This window comes from Chiloscyllium plagiosum, unplaced genomic scaffold (assembly GCF_037043375.1).
Source record: "Chiloscyllium plagiosum isolate Xiang-an unplaced genomic scaffold, Cpla_swu_hap1 HiC_scaffold_36, whole genome shotgun sequence".
In the NCBI taxonomy this organism is placed as follows: Eukaryota; Metazoa; Chordata; class Chondrichthyes; order Orectolobiformes; family Hemiscylliidae; genus Chiloscyllium; species Chiloscyllium plagiosum.
This window is the reverse complement of record NW_028270174.1, coordinates 29,423,481-29,447,703: the sequence shown is the minus strand read 5'-3', so window position 1 is coordinate 29,447,703 and position 24,223 is coordinate 29,423,481. Positions and strand designations below refer to the sequence as shown.

At 38.6% G+C, this 24,223-nt stretch overlaps 1 protein-coding gene across 3 annotated transcripts in view; it reads left to right on the top strand.

The window, feature by feature from the left end:
• Positions 1–23,907, top strand: part of LOC122539361 (uncharacterized) — a 37,582-nt gene extending 13,675 nt beyond the window's left edge. For all 3 annotated transcript variants that reach the window (XM_087980057.1, XM_087980058.1, XM_043674107.2), the window contains exons 2-7: positions 4,860–5,099; positions 5,189–5,248; positions 8,352–8,489; positions 14,062–14,208; positions 18,332–18,392; positions 22,071–23,907. In XM_087980057.1, the coding sequence (XP_087836183.1) occupies positions 4,935–5,099; positions 5,189–5,248; positions 8,352–8,489; positions 14,062–14,208; positions 18,332–18,392; positions 22,071–22,183 (684 nt within the window). In that variant the 5' untranslated portion in view covers positions 4,860–4,934 and the 3' untranslated portion in view covers positions 22,184–23,907. The remainder of the gene's footprint in view (positions 1–4,859; positions 5,100–5,188; positions 5,249–8,351; positions 8,490–14,061; positions 14,209–18,331; positions 18,393–22,070) is intronic.
• The last annotated feature ends 316 nt before the right edge of the window (positions 23,908–24,223 follow it).

The following is a 24,223-nucleotide window of genomic DNA, read 5'->3' as shown; positions in this document are numbered from 1 at the left end:
CAGTAAATGCTGACCTTGCCAGTAACACCCACATCGCATAAATGAATAAGAAGAACCTCTCGACCCAATCATTTCTCTGATTTTGATCCATTTTGTGCCGACCAGAATTGGCTAGGGGACTAATGGTGGGAGCACAGATTTAAAATTTAGTGCTGTTCTCATTTATCCATCATTGTCACATCAAAATGCTATTCAGCTGCTTGCTTCTCTGTCAAACTCTTTCCCAGAATCTGTGTGACCTTTCTTTTCACTAAGCTGTTTCCTCCAGTTTGTACCTGAAGCAAATGCAAGGATGTTATTGATTTCTTTGACATACAAGACTAAAGCTGAACTCCCCTGGCTGACCTTTCTTCTTGCTCAGAAAGTTAAGTCATGAACCACTCTTTGATCATGACCACTGCAAGCTTATTATGTACATGATGGCCATCTGTTGGTGTCTTGACCTATTTTGACCAAACTACTAATGTGCTTTCCTAGCTCCAAGCTAGCTGACAAGTTCTGCTGGCTTTGCCCTCCTGCTGTCAAAATGTCCATCGTCATCCCAGTCCTTATAATACTCACACTCTATCCGTCTGCAACTGACACAGTATTAAGTCTAACCAGTGTAAGAAAAATATATTCTGACTGTGATTCATTACTCTGCCCCATGTTCCTTGAACACTGTACAGCTTCTGAAACAGTTCACAATGCTGTTGTCCTCTATTATCCAGCATAGGGAAGGTTAAGACACAAGACAGTGCCTTCAACAGCTTGTTAAATGAGCATCAGAATTTAGTGCCAATCTCCTGCTTTCCCCCCCCCCATTCCCTTGCATATTATTTTATTCAAATAATTTCTTCATCCCAAATTATTTATTTGGGAAATATATAGCTAGGGCTCAAGCACTAATCCTTGCTAGTCCCCACTAGTCATAGAGTATAAAGTCATAGAGATGTACAGCATGGAAACAGACCCTTCGGTCCAACCCGTCCATGCCGACCAGATATCTCAACCCAATCTAGTCCCACCTGCCAGCACCCGGCCCATATCCCTCCAAACCCTTCCTATTCATATACCCATCCAAATGCCTCTTAAATGTTGCAATTGTACCAGCCTCCACCACATCCTCTGGCAACTCATTCCATACACGTACCACTCTCTGCGTGAAAAAGTTGCCCCTTAGGTCTCTTTTATATCTTTCCCCTCTCACCTTAAACCTATGCCCTCTAGTTCTGGACTCCCCGACCCCAGGGAAAAGACTTTGTCTATTTATCCTCTCCATTCCCCTCATAATTTTGTAAACCTCTATAAGGTCACCCCTCAGCCACCGACGCTCCAGGGAAAACAACCCCAGCCTGTTCAGCCTCTCTCTGTAGCTCAGATCCTCCAACCCTGGCAACACCCTTATAAATCTTTTCTGAACCCTTTCAAGTTTCACAATATCTTTCCGATAGTCAATAACTTCCACTTAGAAAATAACCCATTTATTCCCATTCTGTTTCCTGTCTATTGACTAATTCTTGACTCATGCCAATACATTATCTCTGATACCATGTGGTTTAAGCTTGCTCATTAACCTCTTATAATATCCCTTATCAAATACCTTCTGAGAATCCAATTATACCACATCCACTGGTCGCCCCTTATCTACCCTACTAGTTACATCCTCAAAAACTAAAAGTTTTGACAAGCATTATTTGCCTTTCATAATCTCCTATTATTTTGTTGAATCCCATTGATGATTTCAAATGTTCTGTTATCAGGTTTTTTATTATAGTCACTACCATTGTCCTCATTACTGCTGGACTAACTGGTCTGTAAAACTGTTTCTTTTTCTGTCTTTTTTTAAATAGTGGTGATTACTTTGCCAGTCTCCACTCCGGGAAAGCTCCAGAATTTATAGAATTCTGGAAGATAAACACCAATGTTTCCAGTATTTCCAGACTCCCTCCCTTTAGTGCTCTGGAATGTAGATTATCAGGCTGGTATAATTTGTCAATTTTCAATCCCATTAATTTCCCAGCACTTTTTTTTCTTACTAATACTGACTTCCTTCAGTTCTGCCCTCTTACTAGACCCTTGCTTCCCTAATGTTCCTGGAAATTTATTTATTCCCCTTTATAACTTCTCTGGCTTCTGACTGGGATCTGCATTTGTCTTTTACTAATCATTTTCTCTTTACATATTTATAGAATCTTTTTTGCTGAGTTGTTTAATGTTCCCTGAAATTTTACTCTGTTTCACCCTTGTAATCAACTTCTTTTGTCTTTTGCTGAATTCTAAATTGCTCCTGATCCCCAGGCAATTTGGTGGTCTGAGAGAAGTTGCATTTTCTACAATTAAATATTGGGAGCACTGATGCCTGTTCGGTACCAGAGATCCCACTTCCTTGGAACTGAATCCAGTCTCTCAACTTGAATTGCACCTTACTGTTGGTAACCTTGGTATCTTATGTGATTGAAGTTAAGCTCCAGCCTCTCTGTTGCAAAAGCTTACAGCCACATCTTTTGCTACCTCAACCTGTTTGCTGCTGGAAAAATCATCCTTGTCTTTGTACTTTCTAAAGTTAACTATTCTAACGGTCCATTGGCTAGTTCCCATCCATCAGACACTATTAACTTCTGCTCATCCAAAACACTCCATAACCTATGGACTGTGTCCTACTCACTCATCACCTTGGCCTTTGCTGGACTACATGAGCTTCTAATCCTAAAGTGCTTGAAATTTTAAATTCTTATTCTTGTGTGGAAATTCTGTTGTGGTCTTTTCCTCTCTATATTTATCCTCGTCCAACCTCCCAGCACCTTTCATTCTGCACTATCCCTACCCCTCGACCACCTAATTGTCTGACCTTTGTCAGCTCTTGACTATCTGTTAGCCTTTCTAGTATTGCATTACCTATTTTTATCTCATTCAATATCACAAATTCTTCTTCATCTAACATAGATGATAGTCAAGAGGTGATTTGGTCACCTGGTCCAATTTAGATACCGGGGTTTTGCCAGAGGAGTTGTAAATGTTGCATGTTTGTTCAAAATGGGAGGAGGATAGTTTGATTACTGGCGAGCTAATTTTACCATTGGAAAAATCAATCTGGAAAATCATTAATGGCAACTTGGCTTTGTGTAGGCTGATAAAAGTCAGCATAGCCTTAAGCATCGTCTACAAAATTCCATGCAAGGACTGCCACAAACACTATGTAGGACAAACAGGAAGAAAGTTGGCCACCAGGATACACGAACACCAGCTAGCCACAAAAAAGACACGACTCTCTCTCCCTCGTAGCCCTACACACGAATGAAAAAAAATCACCATTTTGACTGGGACAACACATCTATCCTGGGACAGGCTAAGCAAAGACATGCCAGAGAATTCCTAGAGGCCTGGCACTCCAACCACAACGCCATAAACAAACACATAGATCTAGATACCATCTATCAACCCCTCAGAAAACGAACAGGAAATGACATCACCACAAACCCCAGGAACCCCATCCAGGAGAAAGATATAAATAGAAAGCAGGAGTCAACAGCTTCGCTTCACTTGGAGGTTGCTACTGATGATGTTACCTAGCCAGGTAATGAAACGTCTGGATATCAAACCTATAGCTCAGCGAGCAAACCTACACCCTAAACCTCAACCTGAGCTACAAACCTTGCAGCTTTAAGTGAAATTCATATTTGACAAATTTTGAGTCTTTTGGTGACAACAGTGAGTGAAAGTGAGGTTCTTTGTGTTGCGTACGTAGACTTCCTAAGGCTTTGAAAACAACTACACTATGGAACTTGGGCAGCAAAAACAAAGAAACAAAATTGGCTCAACAGAAAGAAACAGGTGTGGTGACTGATTGTTTTCTGGACATTAATGTGGTGTGCAGTGCTGGTCCCTAGGGTTCAGAATTGGAATCAATGCTGATTTGATATGCATTAGTGACTTGTGGTACACCTGCATTTTGCAACTTTATAGAAGATGTGAAACTTGGAAATGAAGCAAACAGTGAGGAAAATAGATTCAAGAGAATATAGGTTGATTGACCAAGTGTACAATGATAGATGAAATTCAATGCAGAAAATTGTGAACTGATTCATTTTGGGAGAACAATTGATGAAAGACAATGCAAGCTAAATGGCACAATTTTAAAGCAGGTGCAAGTATAGAAATACCTGAAGTTGTTTGTAGGTAAGTTGGAAAGGTTATTAAAGCCTGGGCTTTGTATATTGTGGAATAAGAGTATAAATCCAGGAAATTGGGCAAAATCTGTGAAACACTTCAAGAAAATGGCTCGGAAGGGTGAGAATGGTTCCAAGAATGAGGAATTGCAGTTATGTTCAGACTGAAGAAACTGGGATTGTTCTCTTTAGAGCAGAAAATACCGAGAAGAGATTTGATCCAAGTGGTTAAAATCATGCATCTGTTTGGACTAAGTGAAAATTGTTTCCGCCAACCGAAGGGTCAATAACTAACAGCCACAGATTTAAGGTGATTGATAAAAACAGAAGTGACATGAAGACAAAACCTTTTTAATACAATGATTAGGATTTGGAATGCACTGTCCAACAGATACTGCAAACATATTCAGTAGCAACTCTTCAAATGAAAGTTGAGTAAATACTTGGAGGAATAGATACAGAGATGTGTGGGAGTAACTAAATTGCAGTTCAAAAGAACCATACAGACATGATTCGGAGATGCCGGTGTTGGAAGGAGCGTCGCTCCGAAAGCTAATGTGCTTCCAATTAAACCTGTTGGACTATAACCTGGTGTTGTGTGATTTTTACCTTCATACAGACATGATTAGCTTCATTCTGATTATTCTAATTGAAAGCAGTAGGATTTGGGATATTTGTATGGTGTATTACTCAATTTTTTTTCTCTCCTAGGTTGAATTGAAGAGCACTTTGCTTTGAACCAACAGATATTAAGATTGTTACCACTGGTGAAGTTGTTGGCAGCCAATGGCACGTTACAGATACTTCATATTTAATCAGCGTGGTATGATTATCCTGGGATTTCTGCAGATAGCCTGTGCTGCAGTGTGTGTAGTGTCTGGCTTTATGGATACAATTTTTAGAAAAAGTTCAGTACTGAGTAGAACTAGAATCCCCGTCTGGACTGGAATGGTAAATCCATATGATTTTTAAAGTGTATTGTGACTTTATTTATTTTAAAATCAGTAAACCCATGATAAACATTATTCTTGCTTTTTCAGGCAATGGCCATTCCAGGAGTTCTGGCATTATTTTCTTCTCAGAAAAAGAATCCTATTCTTGTAAGTCTGTTGCAGTGGGGTAATAAATTGTCGTTATCATCTTATGTGGAAGACTAACTTAGGTGATTGTCTCATGAGATTGTGCAAAAAGATCATTAATTTTTTTTTTAAGTCCACTTTGGTATGTGCTTGGGCACATAGGACTCTCAAGGGTCACTTTCATCCCATTGTCTCTGAAGATCTGAGTGTATTTCGATTTGATTTAGTGGTTGAGTGAATTTTTTTCAAATAAGCCTGTTTTACTTGTTTTACTTTTCATTTCTGTTAAACTATACTCAAAATTACTATAACCAGTTTCTTAAACTCACTGGCTGAATTTTGAGGAATTGCCTTGGACATATAAAAGTTTCAATTTTTTTCAGGTGGCTGAATTCTTGACACATTTGGGAGAACAGTGATTTGTTCAGTCTCCAGAATTAGGAGGCAGACGGATGAGTCTTTCAGTTAAAGGGTATTTTCTTTCCATATCACAATAGGACTACCTTAACCCGTCCTTCCTTCCCACCGCCCCATCCCCCACCATGGAATGCTCACTCATAAAAAAATCCATATAGATGATGCATTGATGGTATTGTACACGAGCAAGGTGGCTGTTGTTTGGACTGTGGGCAAAAAGGGTATGGTAACAGTTTCAAGTAGGATAAAAATACTGTTGGGGAAGGGTTGTGATGGTGGTAATGTTATTCTTCTGCCCTCATCTGATGGAATTGCTTTTGTGTCCAATCATCTGAATTAAATTTGAGACCCTCTGCATCAATATGTTGGATCAGCCAAATTTCATAGTTTGAAGCAAGGCGTTGGTTAATGTTCTGGTTGTCTTTATGGAGTATTATAATCACTTGTCTTTCAGGAAATAACCAAGTTTGTTTAGTGAAGCAGCCATGATTCATCTTGAATTTACAGACCAGTTGAATGGGTTCCAAAGTTACTTTGATATTGAAGTTCATGTTTGCAGCATTAACACAAATGAACATCTGTGGAACCTAGGAATTTCTGCTTTTCCTATATTCTGCAATTGTAACCTACGCCCTTAGTGATGAAATATGAAAGTTTTAGAATATGCAGAACAGCTTCTATTTCCATCCCTTGTAATTTTCAAGCTTCTAATGTATCAAGTTTTTAAATCTTCTACACAATGCTACATTTGGCGGCAAGAACTCTTTAGTATTACTAAAGATGAAAATTTAATATGCAGGACTAACATCCGTATAATTTGTAAACTGCACTCATAAGATGGTGTTGAAACTAGTACTTACAAGCAAATATCATTTTCTAAGAAATTAGCTTCTAAACTGGTATGCTGAATTCTAAATTTGTTATTGAAAATTACCCTTTGTGTTTGAATAACTTACCCTCTCATGCTACGTCAAAATTAGTTTTGTTTTAATCAGACATTTTGTAATGACCATGTATTTTCATTTTTTTTTAAACTTTGATTGTGAAATAAAGTGGGAAAAGGACTGGTTTAAAAGCCAAGATTTTTTGAAAGATTGGTGTACTTGCTAAAAGCAAGTTACTTGACACTCATTGTAGGTGCAATTTACACAGCTGTTGGTTCAAACGGTGGAGAAAGTCCAGACAAATTGGGTTGTGTACAAAGGGAGATTTGGTCAGCATCAAGAAGCTGATTGGTCTGTGAAATGATCAGACAATGGCCTGCTGCCTGCCAAATAACTGCGATCGGCTGTAAGATAGCTGAACAGTTTCAGGATATGAATGTTCAGGTCAGAAGCCATCATATATCTGGGAGAGATGGTGTTGTTTTGTTCTGCAGTAAAATACATCTCAATCTAAACTTTATTTCCCCTTACCAGTTGCCATAAGCTATGACTCTTAATTACTAAGTCAGAGAACATTCAGTGTGAACTAGTCACTCTCTGTTTCTTAAAAAACAATTAAAAGTACTTCAGGAAGGAAGAACGAGAAGAAGCATTCTGATCTGCACAAGGATAATCTCAGCAAACACTGTGGACAGACCACTGAACTGCCTTCCCAATCTTTCCCTTCACCCATAACACCTATGTTTTGACTGTGTGTGTGTGTGCATAGAGGGAGAGTTGTCTAAGTGGGTTCGAGTTTTAACTGGTAGTGTTATGTATCAACAGTTAATCTTTGTTTACCTATAGCTAGAGTCTACTTGTAATAAATAGTAATTCTTGTTAAGATTAGATTAGATTCCCTACAGTGTGGGAACAGGCCCTTCGGCCCAACAAGTCCACACAGACCCTCCAAAGAGTAACCCATCCAGACCCATTTCCCTCTGACCAATGCACCTAACACTATGGACAATTTAGCTTGGCCAATTCACCTGACCCACGCATCTTTGGAATGTGGGAGGAAACTGGAGCGCCCAGAGGAAACCCACACAGACACTGGGAGAACATGCAAACTCCACACAGATAGTTGTCCGAGGCTGGAATCAAACCTGGGACCCTGGCGCTGTGAGGCAGCAGTGCTAACCACTGAGCCACCATGCCACCCCAATAGAATAATAGGTACAGGTAGATGATCCTTTATCTGAAATCTTTGGGACCAGCTGTTTTTCGGAATTTGGAATTTTTCGAATTTCAGAATAAGTGACAGTTTGATGGTGAAAATTTTAAAAATCTTACCAGAGGAGCAGACTTAGTAACTAAAACAAGCCTTTCGAGAGAATCGAGGCCTGCTGGTGCTGGGACACGCACCCCGCCCTCTTTTCCACATCCACATCCACATCCACATCTGAGTAACATGCATCAAATGGGTGTTCACCTGGGTTAACTGTTTGCATGCCAAACAACCTTGTTAATGAGAAAAAAACTTCACAAAAAACCTCCGGATTTCGGAGCTTTTCGGATTTTGGAACTTCGGATAAAGGATTATCTACCCATACAATGCTTTCTGTCCACCTCGGTCTAAAAGAGAGGTAAATTGAGGAATACTTTTTGAAACCTTAACATTTGTGACAATTTCAGGAAGAGTGGGAGTTGATTTCCAGCGTTCTACCCTAATGAGCTGTAACAAGCTTCAGATTTGAGTTAAGCTACAAAATGTGTTCAATTTTAATAATTTGCAGTATTTAGTTATTTTACTGTTTATATTGAATTCCTTGCATTCTATCTAGGTGAGCAGTATGGTTGCATCAGCTGTATTTTCCTGGATTACTACAACTGTTTTGATAATATATGCAGCTTTGACGTTGAACTATGGTGAAGATGATGATGAGGTGTTCCAACATAAACCCAGTCATGTTATTCATCTGGTAAGCTATTTTAAAATGTAAGTGAAACTTATTCTTTAAGCTTACTTGTTGTTTTTCCTGCAGATAACAAAGTCTTTGGTGTTTTACATGAACATTTGAGGGGGGAGGAATCACATTATGTGCCTTTTAGTTTGATTCCTTCACAAAATACTTGACTTTATTATGCAGGCATTTCCCACAGTTCATCGATTAGGATATAAATTTAGAGCTGTAATTTAATTTGTCTGTAACATAGATAGGAAGTACTTCTTGAGTATTCAACTAGAATTAATGAGAAATGTAAACATAATTGAAAACATTTTAATAGTTTCCAAAAATAGTCTAAAATTAGCAGTATACTTTTCTTTGTCCTAATTTAAAGCCAAAAGCTTTTCAGCATTACTCAAGTTCTGTCTTACACACCAACTATCTCACCTATTACTTATAATGGCTTTCATTTATGTGTTCAGATACTTAATTTAAATTGCAGTACACCATAGAGTCATAGAGATGTACAGCATGGAAACGGACCCTTCGGTCCAACCCGTCCATGCTGACCAGATACCCCAACCCAATCTAGTCTCACCTGCCAGCACCCGGCCCATATCCCTCCAAATCCTTCCTATTCATATACTCTTCCAAATGCCTCTTAAATGTTGCAATTGTACCAGCCTCCACCACTTCCTCTGGCAGCACATTCCATTCATGTACCACACTCCTCGTGAAAAAGTTGCCCCATAGGTCTCTTTTATATCTTTCCCCTCTCACCCTAAACCTATGCCCTCTAGTTCTGGACTCCCCGACCCCAGGGAAAAGACTTTGTCTATTTATCCTATCCATGCCCCTCATAATTTTGTAAACCTCTATAAGGTCACCCCTCAGCCTCTGACGCTCCAGGGAAAACAGCCCCAGCCTGTTCAGCCTCTCCCTGTAGCTCAGATCGTCCAACCCTGGCAACATCCTTGTAGATCGTTTCTGAACCCTTTCAAGTTTCACAACATCTTTCTGATAGGAAGGAGACCAGAATTGCACGCAATATTCCAACAGTGGCCTAAGCAATGTCCTGTACAGCCGCAACATGATCTCCCAACTCCTGTACTCAATACTCTGACCAATAAATGATAGCATACCAAACGCCTTATTCACTATCCGATCTACCTGTGACTCCACTTTCAAGGAACTATGAACCTGCACTCCAAGGTCTCAGCAACAGTCCCTAGGACCTTACCATTAAGTGTAAAAGTCCTGCTAGGATTTGCTTTCCCAAAATGCAGCACCTCACATTTATCAGAATTAAACTCCATCTGCCACTTCTCAGCCCATTGGCCCATCTGGTCCAGATCCTGTTGTAATCTGAGGTAACCCTCTTCGCTGTCCACTACACCTCCAATTTTGGTGTCATCTGCAAACTTACTAACTGTACCTCTTATGCTCACATCCAAATCATTTATGTAAATGACAAAAAGTAAAGGGCCCAACACTGATCCTTGTGGCACTCCACTGGTCACAGGCCTCCAATCTAAAAAACAACCCTCCACCACCACCGTGGTCTTCTATCTTTGAGCCAGTTCTGTATCCAAATGGCTAGTTCTTCCTGTATTCCATGAGATCTAACCTTGCTAATCAGTCTCCCATGGGGAACCTTGTCGAACGCCTTACTGAAGTCCATATAGATCACATCTACTGCTCTGCCTTCATCAATGTTCTTTGTTACTGCTTCAAAAAACTCACTCTCAAACTGAATATGCAATTCAATTATATAATCACTTTCCTAGAAGATGGTTTATTCTGAGATTGTTATTTGGTGATATAAAACTTGAGTGTTGCTGAAAAGAGACATATCCTGTCATAGTTTTTCATCTTACCTCATTGGACCACTTTGCAAATGTATTAATTCAAGGAGAAAATAATCATTTATGATGCATGAGAAAAGAATGGTAATTAGTTGGTCAGCAGACTCTGATTTGAAGAGGCAGTGCTATGGAGAATGATTGCATTAAAGTTAAAGGCCTTGCACATTGCAGATTCTCCAGCAGATATTGTCCCATTGCAGAATCATTAAGACTTGAGATTTTCAAGCATAGGCTGTTTGGGTGTAGTCATACCTTGCCCATTTGTGAACAGTTGAAGGGGCAAGCTGTTTGATACAATCTGCCAGTCTTTGAGACAAATGCCCTGCAAAATTGGTATTACCAGCTCTGAAATTCATACATCATATTACTCATTTCTATGCGGAGCAGAATGTCTTTTTGCATTGATGGCAGCTATCTCTTACTTGGGGCCATCATTTGTGTTGCTGCTGCATAACAGCAGCATGAAGCAACTATCTTCAGCTGCTGCAAAAACTCCCCTTTAAAGATACCTTCCAGGGTAATGAGAGGTAGATTAGACACTTTTTGTTAATTGGAAAACATTTGCTGGACAACCCTGAATGTGGAAAGAATTTTGCTGACAATTACTTGAGCATTATCAGTTAGAGCCATAGTGTGTGCACTTGCATGTAATGGAAGCGACATATATTTATTGACAGGATATGTTCTTTGGAGACAGAAAGAATAAGTACACATACTGCACCTGTTTCAACTGAACAAGTAGGTGACAACCATTCACTGGTTGATTTCTCAGAGCAATGCCTGACCTATCAATCTACCTGAAAACAACAAATACTTGAGATCATAGAGGATCAGACAGCATCCATGGAGAGAGACCAAGCTAACATTTTGAGTCTAGATGACTCTTCAGAGTCTACCTGCCTGGTTTAAAATTTAAACAATTGGCTGTTAATTGTCACTTATCATTAATGGGCATGATTTGGAGATGCCGGTGTTGGACTGGGGTGTACAAAGTTAAAAATCACACAACACCAGGTTATAGTCCAACAGGTTTAATTGGAAGCACACTAGCATTAATGGGTGCATTGTCCATAACAAGCCTCTGTCAGTCAGCATCCACTTTGCAGCCACTCAGCATTCTCCTCTCGTGCAGCATAAATGTTGGTTTTTATATTCAGTTGATGTTCATATAAAGTGCTCTGCTGTGTGCAAGACAAAAAGTTTCAATAAAATCCATCTTTTTCTCAGCAATAATTAGCCTTGCCTCATTTATGCTATACTAAATCTAAAATAGCTCCATTGCTACCATTCCAAGCATACTGTTTTAAGAAGATAGCTCAGTAACCTACCCTAAATATCCAACCTGAAAACCAGCGAGATTCAAAATCTGTCATAGACTCCATTCCAACGTAGCCAGTTTGAGATGCTACCTGTGCCATTGAACTTTCTTCCTGTCCTACTCTATTTTGTTTTTACTTAAATTGCAAATCTGTTTTCTTCTTTTGACTATTGAGATTTCTAAAGCTCCTTTATCTGTCTTCCTCCCCCTTTAAAGTTCTTAGCCATTATTGCATAATTCACCAGGGACACTGATCTAAGTTGTTGGTAAAAATGGGGCCTATTCCAAAATTGGTACCAGTGCCTCATGAATTATAACTTCTCTTTTCCACATAAGTCATTTTTCATTGAGATTCATATTTGCTTTATCTGTGTCATCTGTAATGGATGCAGTGAATGATGTGGTAGCAGCCTGTTTGGATTTGTTTAAAATATTTGCATATATGGATATAAATCTTACAGACCAATGTGTTTTGAAATCTGAAATTTTTTGAAAAATCTATACAAGTCTGTTGGATCTTGCCTATCTGTATTTCCTACAATCAGCTTAAAAGATTTCAAGATTTATTTTCCCAAATTGTTACCATTTAAGTTACCATTGAAGTTGATTCTTCCTATTCCAATTTCTTACACATCCCTGAGTTTAGCTGCTCTACCGTGTCATCTGCAGCATTGGCCCAGAGATCGTTCTTTCCTCCTTTTCTCCGTTTCTGTTTCTGTCTCTGTCTCTGTCTCTCTTCCCTTTATATCAACAACAACCTGTGAAGCACCTTTGGTTTATCCCAAAGTAAAAGATCTCATCAGTATCCAGTCTTGGGTGTTCAAATGGCAAGTAGCATTCCACACCACACAAATGCCAGACAATGACGATCTCTACTGAGAGACAATCTAACCATTGCCCCTTGACATTCAATGGTGTTACCATTACTGAATCCCCCACTATCAATATCCTGGGAAAGGGGTTTTGTGATGGAATATTTCACACTTGGTGAATGGGTGCAGCTTCAACAACACTCGAGTAGCTTGATACCTTCCAGAACAAAGCAGCCCACTTTATTGGCACCACATCCAGAAGCATCCACTCCCTCCATCACTGACGCTCACAGAAGTGTGTATTCTTAGACAACACCTTCCAAACCTACAGCTCCTCCCATTTGAAAGCACAAGGGTAACAGATTCATGAGAACACCACCACTTCAAGGTCCCATCCAAGCCACTCACCATCCTGACTTGGAAATACATTGCTGTGTTCCTTCACTGACATTGAGTCAAAGTCTTGGAATTCCCTTCCTAAAGGCATTGTGGGTCAATGTACAGCAAATGGATTGCACATGCTCCAGAAGGCAACTCATCACCACCATCTCAAGAGCAACAAGAGAGCGCAATAAACGCTGTTCCAGCCAGGAACACCCATACCCTGAGAGTGAATAATTAAAAAAGATCCTAAATAAGTGCAAGTTGTTAGAGAAGTGATTTAAAATGAAACTTTGGTTCCAGTTACTCAAGATAGTGCCAAATAATTGTTCAGTTCTGATTATTGATTACATTGTACAAGAGCTATTAAGCACAGTGATGTAATTAAGCTGGATCTAAAGTGCTTCAGGATTCAATGTACTACTAAATGTGATTTATGAACTTCGGTGGAAAGTTCTGGGTTTGGACTGTTTCTTGCTTCCTTGCTTTCTCTTTACTGTGATTAGTATGTTCGTTTCTCTAGATTGCAGCAGTCGACGCTTCCAATACTTCACTCAAGTAAAATAATTAAAGATCACAACACCAGGTTGTAGTTGGACCTGTTAGACTATAAACTGGTGTTGTGTGATTTTTAACTTTGTCCACTGCAGGTCTAACATCGGCACCTCCTCATCAAGTGAAATAGAAGAGAGATGGTGAAGAAGATTGGGTTTCTTATAAAGTTTTGCCCTTGCACTACCATAGTTATGAATCATTACCATAAATAGAAAGTTGTAATTAGTGCTGTTAGGTCGATCTATATATTATAGGTAGACATCATTAACGAGCAAAGCCCCTGTTCTCTTCAGTGAGGTGACTCTTTATTACAAATGCTAATCACCATCTCCAGTGAGATAACTATTGATCATTGTTAACTGCTGTCAAGCACTGATCCTTCAAAGGGGGCACACTGTTTAGCGAAAGTTCAGAGTAACTGTTCTCAACTGACAAGAACACAGTTTCCACATAGGGCATTAAATAATAAGTGGAACCATGGTTGGTTCACTTAACCTGTGGACACTGAGATCCTCACAATGTGCTCAGTGTACACAGGATTAAGTCCTGAACCTGAGACTTTCTTCTCCATAACTCACTGCGTTGCCATGAAATGCATTCACTTATTCATCATTGTGCCGTATTTTTCTGTTTTCCTGAAGTTGGGAGTAAAGTGCGTACCTACTTTTTTGCAGGAATATATACTGACCAAATTTGTCCAGGGAGCAAATATGGCCATATTAATTGCATCTGTGATTAGTATGATGACAACAACCATAATAGCATTTCTAGGTTGTCGGAGCCTTCCCATTTGTGGATGCTATGACAGTACAACTGGAATGGTAAGTGTTAGTTACTCAAACCCCAGTTTTTAATCACACATTTACCATTTAAAATTATTTGTGATCTGCAAAGTGCGTAGCTGCCTATTTTGTAGGGTTTACTGAGACAATTTGTTTTCGTAAAACAATGCTGTGTGACCACAAAGGTTTGCTCTTGATTTCAGAAATTTTCTTCTTCCTCTCCAAAGTGTTGGCATGTGGTTCCATGGCCCCAAATACCTGTCTTGCTCAAGGAATGACTTGAGAGAAGATGGGAGGATAATGGAAAGTAGATATCCAAGCTTACACAGCCAAAGAGTTATGGCAACATCAACTAGAAAGGGAGACAAAATCAAGAACTATAGGAGAATTAGTTTAACATCTCTCATTGAAAAGAATGAAAGAGTCCATTATAAAGGTTGCAATAACAGAGCATTGAGACATACATAATATAATAAAGCAGAGTCAGCATGGCTTGATAAGGCAAAATCATGCCTGTTAAATATATTCAAATTCTTTGAGGGGATGATAAGCATGATAGATAAAGTGGACACAATGTACATAATATACTTGGGTTTCTAAAACGTGATGGATAAGGTACCAGTTGTTAGGCTGCCTAAAATAAGAGCCCATGGTATTGGGACAGCATGTTAGCATGGGTAGTGGATTGTGTAACAAAGAGAAGACAATAGATATAAGGGAGGCATTTTCCGGATAGCTAGTGGAGTGCTGCAGAGATCATCGGTGGGGCCACAATAATTTATAAAAATGTTAATAACTTGGATGAGGAAGTACATAAACTGTTGTCAAGTTTTTCAGTTTCCATAGAAATAGTTGGGAAGGCAACTGGTGAGGGTAACATAAAGGGTCTACAGAAGAATGTAGACAGGTTAGAGTGAGCAGGCAAAACGTTTGCACATAGAATATAACCTGGGAAAATGTAAAGTTATGCACTTTAGCAGGAAGAATAAAGGAGCTGAATATTAATTATATGGAGAAATACTGCAGAAACTTACAGCACAAAGAGATTTGGGAATGCTCATGCATGAATCGCCAAAACCTAGCACACAAGTTCAACAGGTAACAGCGAAGACAAGTAGACTGTTGGCCTTTTCTTTTCAAAGGAATTGGAGTAGAAAAATAGGAAAACTTGATAAAACTGTACAGGCAGTAATCAGAACACACCTAGAATAATGTAGCAATCTTGGTCTCCTATTCAAAGAAGGATATATTGGCATTGGAGACAATTCACTAGATTGATCTTGGAGATGGAGGAATTTTCTTGAGGAGAAACTTCATTTGGGCTTGTGCTCATTGAAATTTAAAAGAATGGGAGGTGACCTTATTGAAAGATACAAGACTCTTTGACAGCTTGACAGGGTAAATACTGAGAGATTGGTCTTAGACTATCCTATAAAGGGGGGGAAAGGCATAATCTCAGAGTAGAGAGCCATCCTTTTCAGACAGAGATGAAGAGGAATTTCTTCTCACAGAGTAATGAGTCTGTGGAATTCTTTACCCCAAAGAGCCGTAAAGGCTAAGGTAATTAAGAATATTCAGGGGTGATATGGAGAGATTTTTAATCGAGGGTAATGTGGAAAAGGCAGAAAAATGGAGCTGACAATTCTCAGATCAGCCATGATCTCATTGAATGACACAGCAGACTTGGTGGCTGAAGGGTTTATCTCCACACTTGTATATTAAGATCTTATTTAGGAACCTGGGAAAGCAGGTTGTTTGAAAGGAGGGGACTAATCGTATCTTTATCCATCATCCATGCATGCACATTTCCAGCAAGGATTGTACATGGTGTTCTTTCTTGGGACATGTGTACAGCTGGTAGGCCAGCATTTATTGCCAATTCTTAATTTCTCTTGAGATGTTGATAAACTTGAACCACTGCACATCTCCACAGATTTTTGTAATCATCGTCCAGTGTGATTCAACCATATGAATCTGAATTCATGGGAAGGATGTCGCCCAAAATGTTATAAGTATCTCTCAATCATTTTTTGTTTTGTTCCATTTTGGCTATTTTCTTTTGGTTCAAACTTAATTTTCGGATAAAGATTCATCTTGGCCAGTGGTGTGAAATGGCTCATGTTAGATTGGTTGCACATTCAATGCACCATCTGGTATTGAATTCCATCAGTTGCAATGGAACCAAGTGTCAGACACTTCGTAAAGTAGCCACAGATCCAATACCACCCATTTTATGCCAGCAGCAAAAACTAATTTCCATTCCATAAATGATAACCCAAAAATGTACCAATCTAGTTGCCTGCTAATTCTAAACATTAAACTCTTACATGTGTTTACATCTTTTAAAACCCCTTGCTTAAAGTTGGCTTTATTGGGAAGGGGTTACTCATTTTCAATTAGTGTAACATTTAGTAAAACATTATAATTAAAGCTGTGGCGATACTGTGGTTTTATGAGGTTTTAAGACAGAGGTGACAAGCAGTCTATTTGAATCCAATTAACAGCTTGTGAAAAATTGGAACAAAAGAAGCAGACTGAATGGGTGGAGTCAATCACCCCCAGAGCCAGGATTTTTAGTTTGCTTTTCAGTAGCTGTTGCTGGGTTCTTGAAATTTGAGTTTGGAATTTGCAGTACATCTCTCCATGTTTTTGTCTGTCTCTGTCTGTCTCTGTCTCTCTGTCTCTGTCTCTCTGTCTCTGTCTCTCTGTCTCTCTCTGTCTGTCTCTCTCTGTCTGTCTCTCTCTGTCTGTCTCTCTCTGTCTCTCTTTCTACATTTTCTCTTGATTTATTTTTCTTCTGAACTGGAGAATTGTCTGTAAGATGACCTATTTTACTGACTTTGCCTTTGCCAAGGATGTGTTTATGGGATGTTACTTATTGGAACAGTTAATTAGCAGTAGTTAATATATCTATTATTTTGTCAATCATTTCGATAGAATTATGGTTGTCAATTCTTTTTTATTTGGTCTATATTTTAGTTTAAAATTGTGTGTTTTGCTTAACATTGAATAGTTTGACCAATTGAATTGCGTCTGGAATGCAATACTTAGTCTAGAGCCTAACTTTTTCTTATTTAAAAGCTATGTTCTGAATATGATTTGAGTGGTTTGGTCTGGTCCATAACACCAACAAATTGATGGAACAAAGCATCAGTTTGCACCACTTTAAAGAACAGTCAGGTTAGTGTTTTGTGTGTATCCCTCAAAACAGTGATGGATACACTTTCAAAAGGCAACTAGACATGTACTTGATAACTAATTTGCAGGGTTAGGAGGAAGATGCTATGGTTTAAGACTAAATTGAACAGGTCTTTGAAAGTATTGGCACAAGCAGGATAAAGTGGCTTAAGCAGACTTCACTTCTGAATTCCATGTTCCTAAAAGGGGTCAGCACTATCCTGTGTATCTTGCTGTCTCTCCCTCGCTTTTCACATGCAATAGTTTGTAAAATAAAAGCTCAGTCAGACTGTTGTTGTTAAGTAAAAGCATAAAATGCCAGAAACACTCAACAGGTCAAGGAACATCTATGCACAGACAGAAATGGTAGTTTACCATTTTCTTTGAGGGAAAGGAAAGTTGCAGTTGCAGATGCAGGCACATGTGACGGCAATCGTTGCTGAGTTTATTTCTGAGACGAGGGCTGATCACAGCAGAGTTCTAAATGAGGAAGGGAACCATTCCTGAGGATTACAGTCAGTTCTGCTATAACATGTTTCTTCAATGCAAATTGGCTGTAATGAGATTGAAAACTTTCGATCATTATTTGTAGAATGGAAACTTTCCTTACCCCCATATTGGCTATAACATGATTCTGGCCCCATTAAATGGTATGGCTATTGTGCAATTTTCTTATAATGTGAGATTGCATGAGAACAGAACTATTACGTTATATCAGAACTGACTGTATTTGGAAAATAGAGGAGGGCAACGCAGTGATTCTTAGTTAGATTTACCTCTGCTAATAATACCAAACCTGTTAACTGGCCATTTTGTTTATTTTGCTGTCTCTGGGTCCTGTGCATAGATTTGACTGTTGACATTTAGCAGCAGAGATGTTGTGTTTTGAAATGTCGTGAGGACAATAAAGTGCTATACAAATGTAAATTTGTTTCTTCAACTGTAGTGGTAGAAATTCACTTCAATATCCCATTTCCTTTTGCAGCAGTCATTGATAACAGAGGATCAACAGCCTCAAACAATTGAATTGGTGTGTACCTGGCAAGGTAAGTTTTTATATGCCATTCATAAAGAAGCAGTGATATTTTAAACCTTTCTGGCACTTGAAATGGGCACAGGTCTCATCTTTAGGTATCCCTTTGTGCCAATTTCTGATGTGGATTCATAATTCCAGCTTGATGAGTTGGAGTTTTCTAATTTTAGATTCTGTCTGCTGACTAGCTGAGGGTGCCAAGAACATCTCCCAACCCCCTGCAGACCCAGCTGCAATGATTTAAAATTTTGTGTAGGTAAATACTACTGCTCTCCTGTTACCAAGATTATTGGGTTTGAATTAATCAAGGATTTATCCAAATCAATGAATCGGTACACTACTTCCAGGATATGACCAGTTAATGTTCCACAAAAACCAGTTTTGGAACTTCAGAGACTCATCATATTTATTAATGATTTGGGATAATAGAATGTATTAAAATACTCAAAATGTATCAATGACAAAAAAAGATTAGATCCAAGAAAATGAGGGAAAGCCAGAAACAATGGATGTCTAGAGAGACTCCGGGGTTCATCGGCATAGACCATTAAAATATGATGCATATGTAGGAACAGAAAACAATCAAAGGCTTTTGGAATGCTAATAGAGTCATACAGCATGGAAACAGACCTGTCGGTCCAACTTGTCCATGCTGACCACCTTTCCCAAATGACACTGGTCCCATTTGCCTGCATTTGGCCCATATTCCTCAAAACCTTTCCCTGCTCATGTACCTGTTCAAATATCTTTTCAATATTGTAACTTGTACCTACTTCTACCATTTCCATACACACATCACCCTCTGCTTGAAAAAGTTGCCTCTCGGGTCCCTTTTTAAATCTTTCCCCTCTCACTTTAAACCTATGGCTTCTGGTTTTGAAATCCCCCTAGGGAAAGTACCTTTGCTATTGACCTTATCTGTGCCTCTCATGATTTTGTAAACCTCTATAAGGTCATCCCTCAACCTCCTATGCTCCAGGAAAAAAAGTCCCTACCTATCCATCATATCCTTATAATACAAACTCTCCACTGCTGGTAGCATCCTTGTAAATCCTCTCTGCCCCCTTTCCCATGGTAGAAGTCCTGTTTTAGCCATACCAACCTTATACCTGGACTATACCTGGAATACTGTGAACAGAGCTGGGGACCACACCTTAAAATGGATATATTGGCCTAGCTGAGTGTAGCACAGATTTACCAGAATGACACCTGGACTCAAAGAATTAACTTGTGACGAGAAGTTGTTCAAACTAGAGTAGTATTCCTTGGAATCTGGGTGCTTAAGGAGTAATTTGATTGAGGTTTTCAAGATATTAGGAGGAAAGATGGGGAGAAAGTATTTCCACTGGTTGGGGAGTCTTAAGATTAACATATGTATTCTTCAAAATAGATTTGGACTATTTAGAAGTGATATTAGGAGACACTCCATAAAGGTTAAAAGTTTGGAATGCTCTCTTAAATTTAAAATTGAGATTGATGTCCACCACAGATATGATTGGATATGGGCCCAAGGCAGATAAAGGTCACTGTTCAGTCATGATTTTATTCAATAGCTGAACAGACCTGAGGGGCTTAAAGGTGTACTCGTGTTCATAATTCTAGCATTCCTACTGTCCTGACTGCTAATTTAATGCAGATGAGGGTCTGATAAATTTTATTTAAAAATGATTACTTATGACATGGAATACATAGGAAGTGATGGAAAATAAATCATCAACTTGCAGAAGGAAATTGGACATGTCATTTTTAAAATATGAGACTAGAGAGGGCAGAAGAGTGGAGTTAATTGGGTGCCTTCTTTCAAAGAAATCATTCAGCAAATCATGCCATCTTTATAAGATTAATATTGGAGATGGCATTAGGCACCACCCAATCTATGATGTCATACAGCCTAGGATAAGGAAGAGGAGTCGAGCCTGAGATCACATTGGGGTCAGACATTCCTGGCTCCTGATTCCATAATAATTAAGACTATAATTGTACCTCTTCCCATAATGCAGTGAACTATATTATGTTACAATAATTATACCAGTGTTTCATCCTTTACTGTAAGCCAAACAGACCTTTAGACCCAGTATAAGAGGGAGGATTAGGACTCTTGTGGCATGGTGGTGGCTTTCCTGCCTCTGAGACAGGAGGCCAGGTTAAGTCTCACCTGCTCCAAAGTTGCATAATAACATCTCTGAACAGGGTGATGAGGAGAATATCTACAATGCCAGTTTGGTTTTGAGAGCGATCTTGTGGTGTAGTAGTAGTATTCCTACCTCTGGGCCCGGAAGTCCCACCTATCCCAGAGGTAAATGCTAATATCTCTCTGAACAGGTTGATTAGAAAGTGTCTAAAAAGGAGATTGGAAGCAGCATTTTACTGCAACTATTAGCTGCTTTGTACTGCAGCATATACAACAACTTCCTTTTGAACTGTAAGATTCTATAATTAAGTATTGATATGGATTCATATAGTTTAATATTATAATTGACCAAGTCATTAGAGTATATCAACAGGATTATTGACATTACCTTAAGGACAATAGGAAATCTGTAATGGTACCCAGCAGGAACATTTTCAAGCATCAACCAGGTTAGTTTGATAACAGTTTCGGCTTTCCCTTTAACCTCTTTTTTCTTTTCCTTGGAACACAGTGGTTTTGCTGGGTACTTTTGAAACAATTACTCATCTGAGATTTACATTTATAGGCAGCAGTATGTTCAAAATATCACCACCTACAATAGAGCAAAGTTATCAGCTCACACTTTTATCAAAATATTTTGAAACATAGGAACAGCAAAAGACCATTCTACTCCTCAAGACTAACCACATCGTCAGTTAGATCTTCGCTAATCTGTTTCTCAACTTCATTTATCCACTATTAATCATTTTCATTGTTGCATTTTTTTGTTAGCTTTGGGTATCAATGTCTTTAGGGTTTGAATTTTCCCAGAACCCATTGTAATTTGAAGTTGAGAGACTTACTGATTTCCATTTTATTTTCATTCCTCCCGATTTCACTCCTAAATGTCCTAGTTCTAATTTTAACACAATTTCCCCTTCCTCTGGATTTTCCCACTAGTTTCTATTTACCCCAGTTAAAGTACACATTATTTTGATTTAAAACATGCCCCATTCAGGGGAACAGAACCAAATTTATTTAATCTGTGTTCCTATGAAGCATTTAAGCCTGGTATCACTCTGACAAAACTGCACTGTACCCCTACCACATCCTCACTTCAATTCCAACTCCTTTGAGATAAATGCCAACACTTAATTCACTTTTTTTAAAAACAACTTTGCACGAACTTTGTACATGGACATCCAGGTCAATTTGTGCTTCCACAGCCCCTCTCACCTTAAAATGTTGTTTAGTTTGAATTTATATTTGATCCAAAATGGATGACCTCTTACATTTTTCCCACATTAAATATTATCTGACATTCACTCACACTCTCTATACCCAGCGAGTTGTGTGGCCTCCCTTGCGTTATGACCTTGAGTAGGCAAGTACCATAGATCAGAGATTGAATGCAAGCTCTTCATATGTACAGTTTGATGCCGTACTGCGCAGTGCATTTATCCAGTTGGAACACAGCGTTTAACTTAATTTGTGCAAAGTATCTGACTCAATCTGGGACATGTTACATGCAATGAGCCGAATTTTTTTGAAACAAATTAATGAGTTTCTTTTTAAAACAAGGTGGCGGTGATCAGCGAATTCTAAATGATCCAGTAGGATACAACGACTGGAATATAGATACAGAAGATTCAGAGCGGACATCAAAGCCAGTACCTTACACCCAACTTGCTTAAAATACTTTTAACTGCAGTCACATTTGGTAGTTGTATTTACTATTTTGGAGGACTATGTTGGCATGAATTTTTTATAAACTGTGAAGAATAAGCCTCACTTACTCTTCAAATTTGGAGCATTGAAATTCCATACATTTTAGTTGTGATGCCTGGACAGTTATAATTGCAGTTCACATCGATGCCGGGTGTATTACACAAGTAATTACACCGTAGGGAGAATTGGATGTTGAGTAACTTTTTATGCCATTTTGAATCTTCTGAAGATAATTGTCCTTGATGTGAACAGAAGGATATGTAACTGCAGTTCTGTATTAAGTATCTGAGAATGAACAACTCCGACCTTGGCAGTAATTATCTAATGAATTTGCTTCAAGTTGGAGTGCTGCCAATTTTTAAGTCATAAATTAAGCGTGGGAAAAAGTGGATGTTTTTTTAAAATTGTGCTTTGTTATCAAAATGGTGCAGCCTGCAAAAACAAATGGCAGTTTGCAATTTTATTTTTTTTTACAAAGACCTGCTATCAACATCTTGAACCATATGGAAATAATTTCACTTGTGATCCAGTTATGTAGTTTTTTTTAAAAAAACTCTCCTTCTTTTCTTCACTTTTACTTGCTTATTGCCCTTGGCCATAACCATACACATGGAAAATGTCACAGTGAAGAGAAATCATATATCTTGGAATTGAGAATCAGTTGGATGATGCATTCCACCACCTGAGCCAAACCTAAGTATTTATTCATTGTATGAGACAAGACAGTGTCAGGGCCAACAACTGATGGCACTGTAGTTGTTCACCCATTAGCATTTAATGCACACATTCATGACAATCACTGGGTAGCAATCTGCTGCAGAAGCCTGCTAGATTCCCCAAACACAGAGTACCAGTTGTGATTCTGACACTGCTGTAGTCAACACAGACCAGGGCATCTACCTGGGGCAATCCTGGCTGTTGTTACTAACGTAACGAATTGGGTTGGGTAGCTAAAATTTGACATTGATTTGGGCTGATGCACTGTTTTTGACATGAGACAGATATACTAATTGTTTTGAAAGTTTGTCTCTGTCTAATGGGTTGATGTGCAGGAATGCAATGTTTAACAACTTCATATTGTGTATAATGTGCTTATCTTTTATTTCTCAAGTTTTCCAGTGATGTGAACCTATTCCCCAGCTGACAGAGACTAATATCTGCTTTGAATTCCCATTACCCATTTTACTGAATTTTTTAGAATGGCAATGATGAGCTGAGGCACTCTTCTTTAGAGCAATTAAAATGGTTACTTGCTGTCCTGGTTAAAATTGGAACCAGTGTTTCCTCTTCTCTACATGGAAGAAATTACAAAGAAAAACCCGCATGCTGACCTCTTTACAGTATTGTGATACACTAGAATTATGCAGCATTTTATCCCTGGCAAAATAACTATCAGTACATTGGTTAACCATTTTAGGAATAGAGAAAGTAAGTGTGACTAGTCCTGAAATAATCCATAAGTTGGCTTTTAGAATTTATGTTCAAATTGAATGAGTGAAAGTTTACCATGTGAATTTTCTAATTTTTTTAAGAAAGGGCACTAATGTTGGTGTTTATATTTTTATGTTTGCAATTATTTAAAATAAAATATGCAAGAATTTTCCAGGACAAGCACAATGAGGTGTTTTGCTCCGCATTTGATGATACAGTTCAACTATTAAATGGATGTGCCCAGCAAACAATATGAAAATTATCTAGAGTGTGTTGCTTTTGATGGATTCTCCCAATTAAATTAAAGATATAGATAAATCCCAAGCTCTAGCTCAACTAAGCACATTTGTTATAATTTATAATTCTGCACTTCTGTAATTAACCAAAAATCCATTGCTGCTTGTCAGGATTGTTTGGACTCTGAGGAATTTTATCTGTTTTGATAACTTTTAGAATCTCTAAACTGACTGACTTCTCAAATGTCTAAAATATTTCAACTTGACAGAAGAGGAATATTTAGTCATCGGCTCTCCTCCAGTGAAATGAGCTGCCTATTGATACTGAAGGGTTAAATA